Source organism: Emydura macquarii, unplaced genomic scaffold (assembly GCF_026122565.2).
Source record: "Emydura macquarii macquarii isolate MOO-44397 ecotype Brisbane River unplaced genomic scaffold, CSIRO-AGI_Emac_v2 contig_968, whole genome shotgun sequence".
Classification (NCBI taxonomy): domain Eukaryota; kingdom Metazoa; phylum Chordata; order Testudines; family Chelidae; genus Emydura; species Emydura macquarii.
The window spans coordinates 6,438,930-6,457,358 of NW_027131105.1; the positions used below are offsets into that span (position 1 = coordinate 6,438,930).

Below are 18,429 nucleotides of genomic sequence, written 5' to 3' on the forward strand. Positions count from 1 at the left end.
AAGGATAAGACAAGAGACAACAGTTGGCTACAGACAGACGGGGGAGCAGAAGGAAACCATGAGACAATCCTGCTCAGCATGACCGGCCGTGAGCTCAGCCCACAAATGGCCTAACTGTTCTCAAGTTGTTTGTTGGCCTCATGGCAAAGGAACGTTTGAAGGTGGACGGTGAGGTGGCTTTGCGGACGTGCATGGGGAACTCCTCAAGCATGAGGGGCAGCAGGGAAGAAAGCACGAAGGGGCTTGTTTGACCATATAACAAGTGGGCAATGGAGGCCGGCATCATGGGCTGACTGGAGGTGGGAGTCATCACCTCACTAGCAACTGAGAGATGATAGGATGGGTGGGGATAGACCGTGAAGGACCTTGAAAGGGAAGAGAACTGGCTTAGGTGAAAGAGAAGAGGGAACCCGGGGAAGGCTGCAAAGAGAGGAGTGATGTGCTCAAAGCAATAGGCTAAGAAAATGATCTTCTGCTCTTTACATAACACGGAACAACCACATGGGCACAATGGGACCCAAATAACAATGTTTACTGAGGATACAAAATGTGCAAGGCCTAGTTACGTTTCCTGGTTGGGTTCTAAAACATAGAACATGGTGAGCACCACTACAGCACCAATTATTTAAAGAGATACTACCTAATTCCTATATGCTACATCACTTGTGCTCTGTGCCTCAGTTTCCTACTTTGTAAAAATGACAGTAATGAATGTCCCTGCCTCCAAGGGGTTTTGTGAACGGGCTGCTAAACAAATTTCCATCTGAACTTTTGTGTCACTGAATTGAGGCATTTCATGGCACACTTGGGTATGGTGGCCCCTATCGGGACCATGAAAAATTGAGGAGCAACAGCTGGGTCTGCAGGAGCAACATCTGGAGAACCAGTCAGTAGGGATATGGGCTTGGGGCAAATATGTCTCTTAGGGAATTACCCAAACAAGGAACCTTTGGGAAGATTGTGCTCATCCTAGCAAATGGGTTGCAAACTCAGTGTGGCAAATCAACAAACAAATTACCATCAAAGTCCAGCCCACATCCTACCAAGCTGCTTCTGGGACAAAAGCCACAGATAAGTTGCTGAGGCTGGTTTTTTCATCTGCTAATAGGATGGCTCCTTAACCTACAAGTGAACATTTCCAGGGTCAAAGATCCTGCACCGGCTCTGCTGCCAGTTAAACTAGATGTCTCCCGATTCTCCCTGAATTGGGATTAAATTTTCAGAAGACCGTTGCCTGGGTGGCTAAGGCCCTAGCCTAGAAGATCTGCGTGCTATTCCTGGCTTTGCCACTGATTCTCTATATAATCTTGGGCGAGTCATGCTGCCTCTCTGTGCTTCAGTTTCCCTTCCCCAATCCTGTTCTGGTTTCAAGGACTGTCTCACTCTTTGTGCAGCACTTGGCTCAGTGGGGTTCTGATCTCCTCCTACAGGGTGTATGCAGTGGCCCCAATCTCGGTTGTGTTCCTGTTATCAATAATTACAACTTTACTTTCGTGAGTAAAGTTATGTACAGGCTTAAACCTTTGCAGAATTGGACCCTGTTATGCTGTATCCCCCTTGGGTGGGTCTTAGCCACAAAATAACATGAAAACTTTTGGGACAACATTGCCATCTGGTGGAGGGAAGTTAAAGTTTTAAAACTTTGTTTATTGATATTTATTTCTCTTTACATTGTTGTTACTGATAAAAGAGCATGAATTTATGCAGCACTTAGCAAGCATGTTCCCTCCTCCAAAGAAACTACATGAGAGGCCAATCATGCAAGCTAGTCCTGACACATTATTATTAATCACTTATATTACTGAGTTATAGTGGCCCTCCAAAGCATTAGCCAAGATCATGATCCTGGCATATTAGGCAAGGCAGAGCCCCAGGGAGAGGCTGTTCCTGCCTTCAAAGAGCTCCCAGTCAAAAGAGACAAAGGAAGGATTAATATGTACCCATTTGACAGATGGGGAAACTGAGGTACTGAGCAATTAAGTGACTTGCCCAAGGTCACACACACAACATGGGACAGAGCTGGGAATTGAACCAGATATATTGCATCTCCAGCAAGGGCTCTAGCTGTAAAGCCAGCCAGACTCCCTTAAAATCAGTATGACTTCCTAGAGGAATGGGGATCCTAGACTAGGAGGAACTGGGTTCAAGTCCTACCTTATATCTCAAGTAAAATGAGTTTATCTGATCTCAGCTGAATTCTCCCCAGGAAAGATCTGTCTTCCCACCCCCTCTAAAATATTGCAAATGCAAAAAGAAGCTTGATCCCTAAAGGCTTAAAAACAATAAATAAACAGAAAGATTAAATCAGCCCAGCATTTATTACAGGTTTTTAAGAATCTCATTATTTCTTGGGGGGGCTGATTTATGAACTCATGGGGCTGGCAAATTGCTGACTTGTGATTTTTTTACATTCAGTTTTAAGAGTCAACAGCCCAAAGACTCAATAGGTCAGATGCTCAGCTGGTGTCCATGGCTGTAAGCCAATCAACACCAGCTGAAGATCTGGGCCAGCATTTCCCAGGTAATTGAGGAGGGCACTAGGACCCTGGCTGGATTGTGAAAGATAAAATCTGCCTGGGGGTGGATGGGAAGATGGTGTGGATTGCTCTTAAAAAAAATGTCTCTCCACCCACTGTGATTGCATCATGTGACTGCTCCAAGCTCTAGTAAAGTTCCCTGCCAGAAGCTGAAGATAACTCTTGTTGTTTTAGGATTTTCAAGCCATGGGTCCTACTTCTCTGGTAGATTTCATCCTCCAGCCCCCAGTTTTCCACCCGGTGAGTAATCTCTAGTCCAGAATAACCTGTGCCCAGAGGCAGCCAGTCTGCAATGAAATCAAAGATCAGTTCACTACTACTTCTGGCCTTGCCCAGTTTCCTGTGTTCCTCTCTAAAAGCTGAATCATGCTGTGTTAGGTGGGTGTGAATACAGTGGCAGGATATTGATATTGAACTGAAAAGAGTGGCTTCTGGCTTACAGGAGTGCATCTGAGAGCAGAATGTAGCTCCTGCACTCCCATTGTTATATTGTGGTAGCAGGTAGGCGCCCCATTCTTGGACCAGGACCCCATGTGCTAGGTGCTGTACAAATAGAGCAAAAAGGCAGTCCCTGCCCCAAAGAGCTTCCATGCTAACTTCACCCTCTTCCTCTTGTGGGCTAAATTGTGTTTTGTTTCCCCAAAAGAGGCCAGTGATCTCTGAATGTCTCAAACTTTGAGGGGCCTGACTTGAGGCCCCTAAAAAGGCTCTGATTGTTCAGAGTGTGGGTCCTTGCCATTTGCTTTAAAATAGGCCTTTGTGAGTCCCCCTGCCAGGTGTATCAAGTTGGGTGCTGTCAAATATCTGACAACTGACATCACTTCCTGGGAGGCTGGTTCCTTGTGTCTCTGGTGCAGGGTCAGGACTGTCTGACTTGATCTTAAATCCAGGGGGAGCCTGACTTTTAAAGGTTAAACCCCAAGCACTGCATGTGTGAATAGCTTCAATGGAATCTCATTTTAAGCTCCTCTATGCAGCTGTTTCTCTTCCTGGGATTTTGTTTGTTTGTTTTGTGGGAGGGAGGAGGGCTAACCAGATTATCACCAAACTTTTTGTCCGTGTAGCTGCTCTTGGCAGGAACTACTTCTTTCTCCTGATCCTTTCTGGGCTGATCATGTGAGAGTCTCTGTAAGGTGCAGAAACTTCATCTAAGACCAGACAGACCATTTCTAGTGTCCTGAAATCAAGTCAGTTCTTAGCTCAGGAGGCTGGGCTTGTGGCTTCAGTTTTGGTTCTGCTAAATCCAGATATCTGCTTTGCAAAACTGTACTGATTTTTCAGTTCCTGAATCAGTTGTACCCCTAACACTCTCAAAAGCTTAGTGGGGCTCAGAAAAAAATATTCTGGTTTCTAATCATCTCTGGTCAAGCTAACCAATCACCAATGGGGAAAAGGGCTGGAGCTAGGGGTCTGCATTATTGTAATACTCTTGTGTGTTTAATGAATCACACCTTCCTCTCCATGACTTTGATTTTGAATAGATTGTTTTCCCATCTACTTAGCCTGGGAATTTCAGATCACAACACTGACCACTAGCCTTTGAGCTAAAGCAATAACTAGTGTCTGACGCCCAGGGAAACTGAGGCACAGAAAGGGGGAGAAGTAGGAGTTTCTTGTGTCAGGTCACACAGTGAGTCAGTGGCAGAGCTAGAGAGAGAACTTGGGGGTCTTAACTCTCAGTTGTCCTAGCTAATCTATTCCTGTTTTTCTAACCCACACTAGACCCTGTTCCCCTCCCAAAGCTGGGCATGGAACCCAGGAGATCTGTATTCACAGCACCCCTGCTCTCGCTGCTCTCCTCTTCCCAAAGCTGGGAATTGAACCTCGGAGTCCTGACTCCCAGCCCCACCTGAGCACAGATGAGAGCCTCGCCTGCATTCAAACTCTAGATCCCGTTCTCCTCCCAGAGCTGAAGAGTGAACCCAAGAACCAGTGTTACCAGTCAGAGCTCCCAAACTCTCCCATTCCCGGCACCAATATGTGTCTCTCTCCTCCACCCCCTATGTCCGTTTCAGGTGCTCCCGTACATCACAACGATCTTCGGTGGCTTGACACACAGGAAGATGGTTCTGGTGCAGGGCGTGGTCCATGGAGAGGCTGAAAGGTAAAAGGCTATTTCACTGGGGATCAGGCTTCTCATCCTCCTCAAACCTCTTGACCCATGGCTTCTCCAGCCAGAAAATGCACCAATTCAATGTCTGCTGGGAGTTAATCTGTTAAACCCTCTGGCTTTACAGAGCTCGGTGAGCTGTAGCTAGCGATTTCTTTAATCAGGGAGTGTCGGGATCCTTCCAGTCCTTGACATGGCTGGGTCAGGAATTCCCTTGTGCTATGATGCCACTTGAGAGGCCTGATTCTTAGCTACCTTAAGGCCTTTCTCGCAGCATAAGTCGGTGGAAATGCTTCCTTGCTGCAAGGGAATCTCTGACTGGTGTAAGGCCAGAGGAACTATGGCCTAGTTGCGACAGCACTGGACTGTGATTTGGGAGACCTGAGTCATATTCCCACCTCGGCCATTGGCAGAGTGGATTATGCTACTAGGAATATCTACTTCCCATGAGCCAGGGGGGAGAGGAATGAATTAAAGCAGCCTGGAGGCAGCTCTGACTTACTCCTGGGGACAGAATGGACTCAGGCCCCAGGTTTGCAAATATCCCTGGACTCCAGCAGGGTCAGCCTTGTCACTGACCAGAGCTGGGGAGAGAACCCGGGAGTCCATGTCGTACTGGCCAGCCCTGCTCCCACCCTACGCTCTGCCCCCCAGGTTCCAGGTGGATTTCCAGTGTGGCTGCAGTCTGATGCCCCGGCCGGACATTGCCATGCACTTCAACCCCCGCTTCCGCTCCCAGCCCTACGTCATCTGCAACACCTTGCAGAATGGGCGCTGGCTGGAGGAGACCAAGTTCCCTCACTTGCCTCTCAAGAAGGGAGAGGCCTTCCAGCTGCTCTTCCTCTTTGGGGAGGACCAAGTGCAGGTGAGGAGTGGTGGGTGGAGCCCTAGCTCGTAGCTGGGTGTTGGGGCACTTGGGAGTGTCTGTGGCTGCTACATGTGTCCCTGCCCATGCCCAGTTGGGGGCTAGGGGGTCCCATGGCTAAAAGCCCTCCCTTCTGGTACATTAGGGTGCTGAGGGTTCCCATGGTTATGTGGCAGGCCTTTTCCCCCATCTCACCTTCAGTCGGCTGGTGGTAGCAGCTCCAGGGTGGTGCCTGGAGCTGCGGAGGGATGGCTGTCTCTGACCCCTGTTATCAGCACCTAGGGGCAGGAGTGTGCCCAATGCCTCCCTCCTCCAGGAATTCAGGTCCCAGTGGCCCTGTCCAGTGTGGCCCTGCAGCCTCTTAATGCCAGTGAGTACTTGGTGCGACGGGAGTCGGGGGGAACCGTCCCCAGGGAGTAGCTCTGATGCGGGGGGCTCCCAGGTGCAGAGCTGGCTCCTCTGCAGCAACCCTGACACAGGGAGGGTGCATGCACAGGACAGGCCTGCTCTCTGGCTGTTCTGTGCCCTGCCTGCCCATGCTGGCCTTGGCAGCTCCTGAATGGGGGAGAGATACAGAGGTGAGCCTGGCTCTCTGCTGGCTTAGCCCAGGTCCTGCGGGAACACTCCAGAATTATACTGGAATGACCAAGATCAGCATCAACCCAATAACTTAGGGGTGAGGAAAGAAAAGGGGCCAGATCTTCAGCTTGTATAAATAGATGTAGCTCTGGCTCCAAGGGAGCTGGTGGCTGATTTGGGTGCAACTGGCCCCCTCTGATACCCCAGTGACCATGGTTACCCTGGCTGGCTGCTGAGGTCTTGTCCATTCAGGGAGCTGAACTCTTCCTCCCCTCTCTCTCCAGGTGAGCGTGAATGGGCAGCACTTCCTCCAGTATCAGTACCGCCTGCCCCTGGCCCGAGTGGACACTTTGGGCGTGTTTGGTGACGTCATGGTGAAGAGCATCGCCTTCCTGCCCAGCAATGTAATCCCCTCTGTGGGGCAAACCAATGGGTTGCATGGCGATGGGGCACCATGCAGCAGGGGGAAGGGTGTTAGCAGGGTGGGAGCGGGGACACCACTTCTGGCATGGGGGGGAATGAGCCCCTGGTGTCGGGGGAATGAGGGTGCACATGGGGGCAGCTGGGGACACCCTGAGCACCTGGCATGAGCAAGGAGGTGGGAGTCCCTGAAAGAGAGGGGCATGGGAGGGTGATGGGGGAATGGAGGGACGCAAGGAGCCCTGGTGCAAGGAGCTCAGCCATCATGCTGTGAGGTGTGTGACCCTCTAGGTAGGTCTGGGCCCCGATCTCTAACTCTCTCTCTCTCTCTCCTGCATGGGCAGCCCTTTGACGCCAACCGAACCGAATACCCTGTTGCTCACGTGAGTCCAGCTGAATGTCTCTGCACCAACCCAATGGGCCGATGGGTGTTTCCTGGTAGCGCTCCCCCCATCGTTGGCACCAGCTCTGGAGCCTCCCTCCTACGAGACAGCTGTGGTCCGTTCGCAGGGGCAGCTGGCTGAGCTTTTCCAAAGTGCCTGGAGACTTTGGGGGGGTGCCTGGCTGTAGATGCCCCCAAAAGGGTCTGATTGTTGAGACTGCGCTGGTTGCTTTGAAAACCAGGTGCCTGGAGCAGTGGTGTACTGTGAGTCTCTGGGGGCCAATGAATCTATTTGTGCCTCCCCTCTCCTTCCCCTCCTCCCCCCCCCCCCCCCGTCGGCAGCAGCAGCACCCCACAGGGGTGTCTGCTGACCCATTTCCTGCTCTTCACCACTTCTCCCCCGCCCCCACTGTGCGGCCAGCGGGTGCAGCGGCAGTGGCTACCGAGGAGGCCATGCACCCAGGTGCCGGCCTGGAGAGGGGGGCGACAGCCAGGCCCTTGGAGGAGCCGCCCCCGCTGACATCCCCAGCAGCCGCCCTGCCCTGGTTCGCAGCTTTCTTGTTGCACCCAGCGCAGGGGCCGGGAGGACAGGAGGCAGAGGGGCTGTTTTTGGCAGTACACCTGGTCAGTGCAGCCACTGGGGATGTGAGCAGGGGGGCGGCTCCTCTGAGGAGGGCCCGGCTGGCACCCAACCCAGGCCGGCACCCAGGGCATGGCCCCCTCCTCCCCACCCTCCCTGGTACGCCACTGGCCTGCAGTTGGGCACCCCTTTTGGCCTTTAATTTAGGGGTCTGTCCCTGATAAATCCTAGTGCACACCTCATCGTAGCTCAGCAGAGGATTATCCACCCCACTGATGTCAGCTGAGTGAGGAAGCCAGTTTAGGGGCCCTTCAACCAGCCCTCTCCTGATCACACACATCTGGGCCTGTATCCTTGTTTCCATGACCCCCATGGAGCGTTGTAGAGGGGCAGAATAGCCAGAGCGTGGGCCTGCCTACCCCAACCACACCCCCAGTCTATCCATCCCTCTGCCAGCCAGCCCCATACACAATGGCAAAACCAATTCTAGGGTGGGGGTGACTTTAGTGTCTGCCCCTATACGTATTGTAGTAGTACATGGGAGCCTCAGTCACCAACTATGACCCCTTGTGCAAGGTGCTGTACAAACACATGGCAAAAAACATGTCTCAAAGAGCTTCCAATCTGTGGTCACTTTGCATCTCATAGCTGACAGAGTGGGGGAGGAGATGGTGTTAGCACAGAGGGAATGACATACCGTCCGGGGTCCTGCAGCAACCCATCTAGGGATCTGTGTTGGCCATGCCTGGTGCCACTCCCTGAATGCAGCCGATGCTGGAGCCTCCAATCTGGCCCAATGCCTTCAGCCCACTAACCCATCACTGCAGCAACGCAACAGTCTACCTGACTCTGAATTGTCCACGCAGCCCCAGGCAGATGGTGCTGAGCTACAAACCATTCCTGGGTGAGCGGGGGTGGGTGCATGGGTGTGTGTTGGTCTCTTCACCCCGTGCCGTGTGCATGGCTAGTGGAGAACTGTGCACTTGGGCATGCAACAGGATGTCTGTAGTTCTCATTTTTTTCTCCTCTCCTTCCTCCCTTAGCCAATGAAGCTAAACTACCCCAAGCTGGTGAGTAAAGCTGGTCTCTGTGATCTCTAACGGGCAGGTTCCTGCACCTGTGAGGCAGTGGCGTTTGATCTGATGGGGGTCGTTGAAATTTGGGAGGGGGGCTGCAGCTGCTAGCAAAAGGTGTGTGTGGGGTGGGATGGGGGGGGATGCTGTCTGGGGTGGGAGGCCCCTGAAGTGGGGACTTCTGCAGTGGATGCCAGTACTGCTGTGCTTTAACCATGGAGTGTTGTATTATGGGGGCTTGCTAGATTGGTCCCAGGGATAATTTGGGGTGCCCCAGGCCTGATCCCATGCGACTGAGGTTCCCACAAACTAGGGTGACCCTCTGGATCCTATTGGTCAGTGGGTCCAGTGGACCCCCCCCCCCCCCCCCACACACACTTCCCACCATCCCCTGGGTTCATAATGTCTACAAATCCATCTCCAGATCTACCCCCCCAACCCATGGCTTGTTACATAGGGTCCCGCTGGGGCTTGTATCCCTTCTCCCTGCTGAGGCTGAAGGCTAGTGACAGAACCTGCATTTCTCTTTCCACAGGCTGTGCCGTACTCCCACTCCCTCCCTCAGGGCCTTGCACCAAAAGGCACCATTACAGTGAGAGGGCTGGTTTGCCCAGTGCCAGAGAGGTAAGTATCTGTCCAAACCTCACTCCCATTTAACTGACATCTAGCCCCCAGCGCCATATCTGCTGCATGAGGCATGGATCACCAGGGACTATTCTGATAAGCCCGTCTGACCTCTGGCTTGTGCTATGCAGAGAAATCCACACAGGGATTCCTCAGGGAGCCCTGGAAGCTGTGCTGAGGCACAACCGTGAATTGCCATCCTAGGCGGGCCTGGAACCCATGACAAAGGCAGGGGCCCCCCTGCTTCAGAACTAAGCTCTTCATAGGCTGCAGCTCTTAGAGAAAACTAGTCACATTCCACCTTCCATAAATAAATAAACCTGTGCTCCTTCCAGCTGTGACACCCAGAGCAGAGATAATTCTCCCCAGCAGGGAGGTGCTGTGACAGACCCAGACACACCCTTCCAACTCCCTTCCTCCCCCCGCCCCCCCCCCCCCCCAAAAAAAAACAAAAAAACCCCAAACAAACCACTTCCCACGTCTGAGCTAAACCTGCTCCACAGATTCAGCCTCAGCCTGAGGGAAGACCAGTCCCATGTCCCCCTGAGACTCAGCGCCTGCTTCAGAGCCAGAGCCCTGGTGTGGAGCTCCTTCCCAGATGAGGCCACAGACCATGCAGAGAAAGTGGCAGCCTGCTTCCCTTTTCATCCTCAGCGCTTCTTTGAGGTAACACTCTGTTGGCACAGAAGGAGCAGGGTGGGTCTGTCTTACGAATGGGCTCAGGATGACTAAAGACATCCCTGTGTAGCTTGGAATGAGGCAGTGCAGTACTGCCTGCTGCCACTGGGGGGTGCTGTGGGCAAAGCCCTGGATGGCTGTAATCCTGCCTGGGGATCTCCTGGTGGTGCAGCTACTGGAGACTGCAGCACCCCCTGTTGGTCACTGGAGGCTGCATGGAGCCCAGGGAGGAGGCGCAGAGCAGGGGGCTGTTACTGCTCAGTGGACAAGGCTTCTATGCTCCCTGCAGCCCCACACTTGTTCTGGGGTAGCTGCCACCAGCATGCCCCGTATGGCTCATCAGTAGGACTGAAAGCCCCCTCTCCCCCCTCCCAGGCCCCTGCCCCTGAAAAATTTCAAGCAGGGTAGGTTGAACTTGGAGCCCAGAGCTTCAGGTGGGAACCTCCCTGAATTTCCTGCAACCGCTGGGCTGCCTCAGTCCTTCACAGACTGACAGCAGAGTCCCTTGATTGAAATCCCCCACCCTCCTCATCAATGTTATAGTTCCCTGACTCTTGTCCTCCCACCCTAGAGGCAGCTGCAGAACTGCATGGAGAAGGGAGGGAGTGGTGTGCATGCCTACCCCAGAGGTGGCTGCACCTTGGCAAGCCAACTGGGGCGGGGGTAAGAGGTTTGTAACATTGCTACAGAAATACAGGATCACATCCTCAGCTGGTGTGGTGATGTTTCCACTGACTCCAAGGGAGTGATGCTCATTAACACCAGTTGGGGATCTGGCCCAGAACTCCCAGCACATTCTCTACCAAACCTCTCCCAATCCTCTTCTAGCTGCTGCTTGTGTGTGAGGAGGGGAGTTTCAAACTGGCACTCAACGGGATCCCGCTGGGCCAGTATGACACACCTCGGCTCTCCTGGGGCCGGGTCACAGAGCTGTGGATAGAAGGTGACGTCACACTCTACAGTGTCCTCTCCTGACACCTTCACTGCCAAGAAACTTGTGGGCTCTGCTTAGGCTTCATGGGCTGGACTGGGCCCTGGGCATTTGAAGGAACTGTTGCAATGGGTGTTGGGGCTCCCTCAGTGAGATAATCCAGTTTCCCTTCTGGCTGCTTCTCCACTCACCTTAACCCCATCGACTGGGCTGGCTAGAAGTGATTGCAGTGAATGCTAGGGAGTGGGCCTTTCTTTGCACAGGGTGCCAGAAGCAGGTATGCATGTAGCTTTCCTAGAGGCATCCTCCAGTGCCCTGCTGGGGGGTGCAAAGTTCTGACAGGGCTCTTCTTTGCATGAAGTGACAGGTTCCAGCACTGGGCATGCACCGAGTGGTTCCAGTGGGATGATCTAGTGCTCTCCAGCTGCCATGTGGCTTGCTCTAAAGGGGTTGGCTGTGTCCCTGGGCACCAGAGGTCCCTTGGCATGTATATTTGTTCGAGTTTAGTTTGTTTGATATTTTAAAATGTAATAAAATCCCTTTTTCTGCCATGCTCTGACTTTGCTGAGCCACCAGCAGTGGGGAGGGATGCAGGGTGCTGGGAGTGGGGTGAGCAGCGGTCCCACATGTGAGAAGTTAAACTCTTTGGTGCCTTGAGCAGCTTGGCCTCTGAATCCCAGTTTTTGTGCTTGTAGCTTTAAGACACTTTTGTCCTTTTCTCACCCATACTATGGAGCTGGTGGCTCCTTGTGGCCCCCCTATGAGCCTTGGGGCAAGCAGAAACCAGCCATAGTGAAGACCTTACTGACCACATGCCCAGTCCACCCCCTTGCCTGTGTAACCAGCACCCACTCAGTGTAATGGTCTGTCTTCTGCTGGTGATGGTTGGGCCACAGACAAACCTTTTGCAGCCTCAGCTAACTCAGTTGGGTCTTACAGCTCAGGCAGCAGAGGCACCTGCTTTGAGATCCCTAGTTCAGTCCTTGCTGTTGCTGCCCTAACTCAGGTATGGCCTGTTGAGAGCTGGTGAGAACACAGCTTTTTCCATCCTGCGAAAAATCATCCAGAGTCGGGGCTGAAAGCCAAAACTTCCAAATATGTTGCAAAAACAATTATGGGGGGGGTGGAATTGGGTCCATGGAAACATTTTGTTTGTTTTTCCACTGTTTTCAATCTTGTATTTAAAAAAGGAAAAAAAAGCAAGTTTGTGAAACACAAGATCTAAAATTTGTTTGGAAAATGGGACATTTTTGGCAACTCGTAATGTTGGACTTTTAAAAAATCGGTTTAATCAAAATCCAGACAACTTCACTAACAGTTTGTTTACTCAAAATGGCATTTTCTGATGGAAAATGAACACTTTGACCAGTTCTTGTCCACTTCCACCAGCAGCTGTTCTCAGGACCTTGGTTTCCTTCAAGAGGGACTTAGAGGCCTTGGTGTTGCTATGGATCAGGCCTTCCTCTGCACTGGGGGATCTGGGCTTCCATATACCCTCCCTCTCCCTTAAGCACAGAGGCCTTGTATGCAGAGCTAATCCCCTGATTAGCTCTGGTTTGGTTTCTCGTAAGTGGTGGTGTTACAAATCCCCTGCTTTCCCAGGAAAGGCATTATTGGTGGCTTTGCATGAGGTTAGCTCTCAGAACCAGATGCTGAACATCTGGTCCCTTTAGAGCCAGGCTGCCTAAAGCAGAGTAAGTGCAGGGGAAAGTGGGGCACTCTTGGATCTGCTTTCCCCACTTATCTGCTGCATTCCTCTGCGGTTGTACCATCAGCAGCAAGCTCTACCTCCAGTTAAAAAAAATGGCTCTTTATTTGCTAATCACATAAAAAGGGGAAGAATCCCAAAGGGTTAAATGGACGCAGAATACAAACCAGTCAAGATGGAAATTCCTTGCACCTTCCTCTGAAGCAGCTGTGCCTGGCAGCTCTTGGAGACAGACTGTGGAGCTAGATGGTCCCACTGGCCTGAGCTCTGTGGCATCTCTTCCACCCCAGCTGCTGTAAATCTACAGTGGATCACCCAGCCACCTACAGGGGGGTCTAAGCAGCAAAACATACGGTAGAACGGAATGATGCAAGAGGCCACCAGCTGTGGGTGATGTGGGGCGTGCTTGTGTCAATGGGATAGTCATGTTGGCAGACCAGGTGCCAGCTTGTGCGAAGGTGCCCAGGCCTCAGTGGGACCCTGCCGAACACACGGCTGGAACCAGTCTGGCTCACCGATGCGCCAGTATTGTGAAAATAGGTATTCGAATGGTAAGACTGTTTAGACTTCAGTGAAGGCTTGTGAGTGGCTGCATGCAGTGATCTCACTCCTAAGCGCTGTATCTCACGTGGTAAGGTAATGTTTCACATTTGTGTTTCAAGCCTCTGTAAGTGTAAGTCACGAGACACAAGAGAGACGTTTGATTAACTAGTATGAAATGCCGATGTATATGCAAGGTGTTCTGTCCTGCCTGATAAGTAAGGCCCAACCAGGCTGGAGTGGAATATTAAAGAGGACAAAATACTTTATTTACTCTCCCTGCCCCTCCCCTCATGAAGATGAATCCTGCAAATGAGTTCCTCCCGTCAGCTGGGCTTGCAGCTCAAAGCAGAAGTGGGGAAGGGAATAAAAAACTCTATCAAGGAAGAACTGTATCTTCAAGCTGCTTGGACTCTGGGGGCAATTACTGGGCATAAGCAAAAGATGCCTAGTGGTTAGCCTGAGTTAGCCCCAAAGGACATGCAGAGCTTGCTTATCGTAGACACTTCCATAACGTTTTTTAAACTTAAGTTTGGAACTCATTTGTATCTCTGTTTACCTGCTTTAACTTTGTAAATAACTCATTTTATTTTCCCATCTAATAAATCTTTAGATAGTTTATTATAGGATTGGCTACAAGCGTTGTCTTTGGTGCAAGATCTACAGTGCAGTTGATCTGGGATAAATTACTGGTCCTGGGGACCTGATTATTGCTGTGATGCTTGATGTAAATGGCCATCTATCACAAAGGTAAGCTCACCTGGGTGGCAAAACAGATCGGAGAGCTCAAGGGGACTGTCTGTGACTCCATATTAGGCTGGTGTAGTGCCTGATGAGTGCACGCTTGATAAATGGTTGGTGAAATCTAAGTACAGAACTCGCTGCCAATTTGTGGTTGGTGCCCTAGTTCGTAGAAGCCTGTCCTGACACTGGTGGTCATGCTATTGAGGCACTGCAGGACAGCTTGACGGATCAAGATAACATTCTCTTTAAATGTGGCTGTAATAGGTTGCTGTGACAGGCTGGTCCCATCCATGCATACATGATCCAGTTGTAACCCTGATCCTTCTTAGGGACTGCAGCACGCCATGGCAACATGCTGGCTTTGTCTGTACATGCCTGATGAACCCCTCTTACAACCCTCATATTTTCAGTGGTATAACAGACTGGTCTCAGCCATGTAGGGTCAAACCATGTTATCACCCTGACTTTTATACAGGGCTGCAAAAGAGCACTATAATCTGGCCCCATCCACAACACCATGACCAAGCCATGCTGTAACAGGTATCCTTCAACGCCCATCTCCCCGACGAAGTGAGGCCTTGGAAGCCATCATAAAGCACAGCTCTGCATTAGGGCTTCTTGGTGCATGTGCAGCAGTGGAGGGTGAGGCAAGAGCTGCAATGGGCTATCTGTCCTCAATACTCTTTGGAAGCAGGAGATGCTCCAGTGCCCTTCTGCTACCACTAGCTGGAGTCTGTGGAACTCCTTTAGGTTATGTTGGTGAGGCATCCCCACCCCCTAAAATCAATGGAGTGACACTAGTTTTGCACCAGTGTATCCGAGGTCGGACTTGGGGCCCTTGCTAAACTTCATGGTTTCTCAGAATTTAAGGCCAGAAGGGCCCGTTAGATCATGTAATGTATCCCCAGGAGACTAAACTGCTGCATGCCCCAGGCAGAGAAAGGAGAGAGCAAGGGCCCACCAAGGCCCCTGCGATGACAGAGAATTGATGAGGTGAGAAGTGCCCAGCTGATTTTATCAGATGACCCATGCCCCAGAGGAAGGTGAAAACTCCCCAGAGTTCCTGCCCATCTGACCTGGGGAAAATTCGTTAGTGTAAGCAGCGATGATTAACATGCCTCCCTGAGGGGTGTTCTGCCACTGTCAGTGCGTGACTTATGTCCCTGTCTGGGATGGATGCTTGTGTGGCCATGGGCCAGCTCCTTGGCTGGTGTAAATTGGCACACACACCCCTCCCCCCCGACATAGATATTGAGTTACAGTGGCTGAGGAGCTGGTCCCCATACTTAGAACCAGATAAGCAAACCCTACACACCATCTTAACTAGAGGGGGAGGGGTGGCCTTGCTCTTTAGGCAATAGGCTGCGATTCAGGAAGCCTGTGTTCAATTCCCAGCTCTGCTGCAGACTTCCTGTGCAACCTTGGCCAAGTCACTGCTAACTCTCTTGCCTCCACTTCCCCCTCTGTAAAATGGCTGGGAAAAGAATCCTTCTCTTGTTTACGGGAGGGCAGGGATGTCTCTTGCTATGGGTCTGTGCAGTGCTGGTTGGAGGGGCTGATCTCAGTGGGGGGGGGGGTGATGACATAATGCAACTAATTGACAACAGGTGGAATCAGTTAGGAGGCCTGAGGTGATGGATGCAACTAGGGCTGAACAGAGGCCTCCTTGGTCCCCACCGTGGGCCATAGTTACATCAAGGGAAGCTATAAGGGGAGGGACACAAGTGGGGGTGAAGCGAGGCCTTGTCAGCAGCTCGGCGGGCGGCAGTTAAGCCGGCGATGGTTCCGTGAGGTGGCTGTGAGCCATTGGACGTGCCTGAGGGTGACGAGCCCTGACCAAGCGGGAAGAGTGAGTGTGATTGGTTGGGAGGAATCGGTGCCCCTGGCTGGAACGGAGATGGTGCTTCTTCCCCTGAGGCTGGAAGGGAGTGAAGACATCCTGCTACCTCAGAGCTGTTTGCTGAGCTTGCGCACCTGCCTCTCGCGTGCCTCGAAGGCTATCTTGGTGTCCAGGAGCTCACCGAGGGCTTTGCGCATCTCCTCCATCTCGTGCTCGGCCCGCTCGTAGTTCTGAGCCAGGTCCCTGTTCTCCCGCTGCAGCTCCTCCATGATCAGCTTGATGTCCTCGTTCTGGCGCCGGCAGTGGTTCTTCAGCTGCTCCGCCTCAGCCAGCAGGGTCTCCACTGTCTTCACCACTGACTCCGTCTGCTCCCTGGACATGGCTGGGGTGGGAAGGAAAGCCATTGTGTGAGGTAAGCAATGGCAGCCGGGGACGAATACCCAGTTCAGAGTCCATTTGGTTTCACTGTGGCTCAGGTAGGAAGCAACCGACCTTGGTGAAATCATGAGTTCCAGAGGATAACATGTAATGTTACAGCAGTTAATACTGGAGCTCCATGTACTCCTTAAGGGTGAAATTTTGCACTCATTAAAGCCCCCACTTAGCCATCAGCCCCACCATCTTGACCATCAACACCAAGGTTTGAACTGGAACGTCTATGGCTAAACACGTGTCTTTACAGTGTGTGCTGAAGAGAGAGACTCAAATGAAGAGTTACAACAGAACCGTAGCTGTTGTAGATCAGGGACAGGTATGGATTACCCTAAGTTCCAGCACAAATCTTATGTACTACTTAAGACTATGCCTTGTGCTGGCTCCTTTACACAGGGCTGAATGTCATGCAGTGGGAGCATATGGATCTGCAATAAGGGCTGGCTGAAAATTTGATTCATTATGGCCAGGAATCCCATGATGCTCTGTCTGCCCTCAGCAAGAGGGGAAACCATGGCGTATTGTGGGGACTATAGTCCAGCCAGAGAACCTGGCCTGTAGGGCAGAATGAGAGCATGCGGCACTAGGGTGCCATTTCCTAATGGAAACATTTCAGGTTTAACTTTATTTTTTTTGCTGTAAAGTTGAAGTCTTCAGGGCATGAGGGACTATTTTTCCTTTGCTTTGGGTTTTTCCAGTGAGGGAATCATTTTCCAATTAGAGACTGTAATAGTAACTGCTATTTCATTACATGGAGGCAGTGTGACCTAATGGATAGAGCACTGGAGTGGGGCCTGGGTTTATAGTTAAACATTAGATCAAAGTTGCTCAGGGCTGTGAAAAATTTCACATCCTGAATGTTGTAGTTAGATTGACCTAACCTCTGGTGTAGATGCAGCTAGGTTGACAAAAGAACTCTTTCATCGACCTAGCTAACTGGATTAACTATAGTGATGGGAAAATCCTCTTCCATTGTTGTAGGAAGTGTCTACACTACACCATAGCTATGCCCCTTGTGACGGGGCCAGCCCTGACGGCTATAGGAGGGTGCTGGAAGGCATATATATCAGCCCCAGGCTTAGCAAATCTTTGTTCCCTGGGTGATCCAGCTGCGGCCACTCCAGGACAATTAGGCCAATCAGGCCAGCTGCGGCCACTCCAGGACAATTAGGCCAATCAGGCCAGCTGCGGCCACTCCAGGACAATTAGGCCAATCAGGCCAGCTGGGGCCAATCAAGGAACTTGCCCCAGCAGTTAAAAGCCTCCCAGCCAGGCAGATGGGGCCAGCTGAGAGGGAGTGAAGCAGAGCTACTGCTAGGTGTGGAGTCAGTAGAGGAGCGGAGCTGCTGCAAGGTGTGGAGACCGGAGGAGAGCCTGAAGGAGAGTCACAAGCCGGGGGGGCTACAGAAGAGTGACCCAGGGAAGGTAGTAGCCCCTTGGACTAAGCTGTTTGAGGCTACTCCTCGCAGGGTCCCTGGGTCGGGACCCAGGGTAGAGGGCGGGACTGGCCCCCCCCGCTCCCACCCAGCCGCACCACTGGCATAGCCGTAAGGAGCGCAGACCCACGGGGCAAAACAGGCCCGCCTTGCCACACCCTGTAGTGGCTTTAATGTAGACATGCCCTGAGAATTCAGAAGATCTGGGTTCTATTCCTTACTCAGTCTCTGGCCTGCTTGATAACCTTCAGGAATTCCCCTCCCCTCTCTGTGCCTCAGTTTCTGTACAATGGGGATAATGATACTGATCTCCTTGGTAAAGCATTTTGAGATCTACTGATGAAAGGCACTAGATAAGAGTTGGTATTATTATTACATATGATCAAATAGTTAAAGTACATGAGTCCAGATTCTCCCTGGGTGTAAATCAGTGTAGCACTTTCTGCCAGCTGTTATCTGGCCCATTGTATAATAACAGTACCAGTGCTTATATGGACTGAAATAATAGTTACTATACAATTGATGCTGGGTGAAAGTTGTTCAAACAAAGTATTTTCCCATCACAAAATGTGATTTCATTAAAATAGGTTATTTTCTATTGGGGGAAGATATTAATTCCTCCCCCCCCCCTCCCAAAAAAAAAAAAAAAAAAAAAAGACTCGTAGGGGGGACAAAATCAAAATGTTTGGATTCAGTGTTCTGAAATAATGTTTTGAAACACAATTTTTAAATTAGAATTGCCATTTTGACTTAAAATGGCATGCCAAGTCAAAATGCAGTTCAAAACCAAGATTTTTTTGTTTTGAATCCAGCCATTTTGCAATGAAATACTTTTTTCTTTTCGGTTTTGAAACATGAAAACAAGAGCTGGTTGGAAAATGTTTGGTTTTCTCCTGCAGAAAATGTAGCCAAAAATGTCTTTTCCATGGAAAATTTCAAGATTCAGAAAA

At 51.2% G+C, this 18,429-nt stretch overlaps 1 protein-coding gene and 1 long non-coding RNA gene across 5 annotated transcripts in view; both read left to right on the forward strand.

Moving 5' to 3' along the window:
* The first annotated feature begins 2,594 nt into the window (after positions 1–2,594).
* On the forward strand, positions 2,595–12,036 carry LGALS12 (galectin 12). Of its 3 annotated transcripts, XM_067543990.1 has the most exons (9): positions 2,595–2,777; positions 4,553–4,641; positions 5,302–5,512; positions 6,376–6,495; positions 6,856–6,894; positions 8,517–8,543; positions 9,082–9,170; positions 9,674–9,836; positions 10,677–12,036. In XM_067543990.1, exons 1-9 carry the CDS (start codon positions 2,724–2,726, stop codon positions 10,821–10,823), a joined length of 939 nt encoding a protein of 312 aa, XP_067400091.1. In that variant the 5' UTR covers positions 2,595–2,723; the 3' UTR covers positions 10,824–12,036. The 3 variants fall into 3 exon arrangements, with proteins under 3 accessions (XP_067400091.1, XP_067400092.1, XP_067400093.1); XM_067543991.1 differs by lacking the exon at positions 6,856–6,894; XM_067543992.1 differs by lacking the exon at positions 6,376–6,495.
* Positions 12,037–15,397: 3,361 nt separating this feature from the next.
* Positions 15,398–18,429, forward strand: part of LOC137150223 (uncharacterized) — a 35,880-nt gene continuing 32,848 nt past the window's right edge. For both annotated transcript variants that reach the window (XR_010918935.1, XR_010918936.1), the window contains exon 1: positions 15,398–16,023. This is a non-coding gene — a long non-coding RNA (uncharacterized lncRNA). The remainder of the gene's footprint in view (positions 16,024–18,429) is intronic.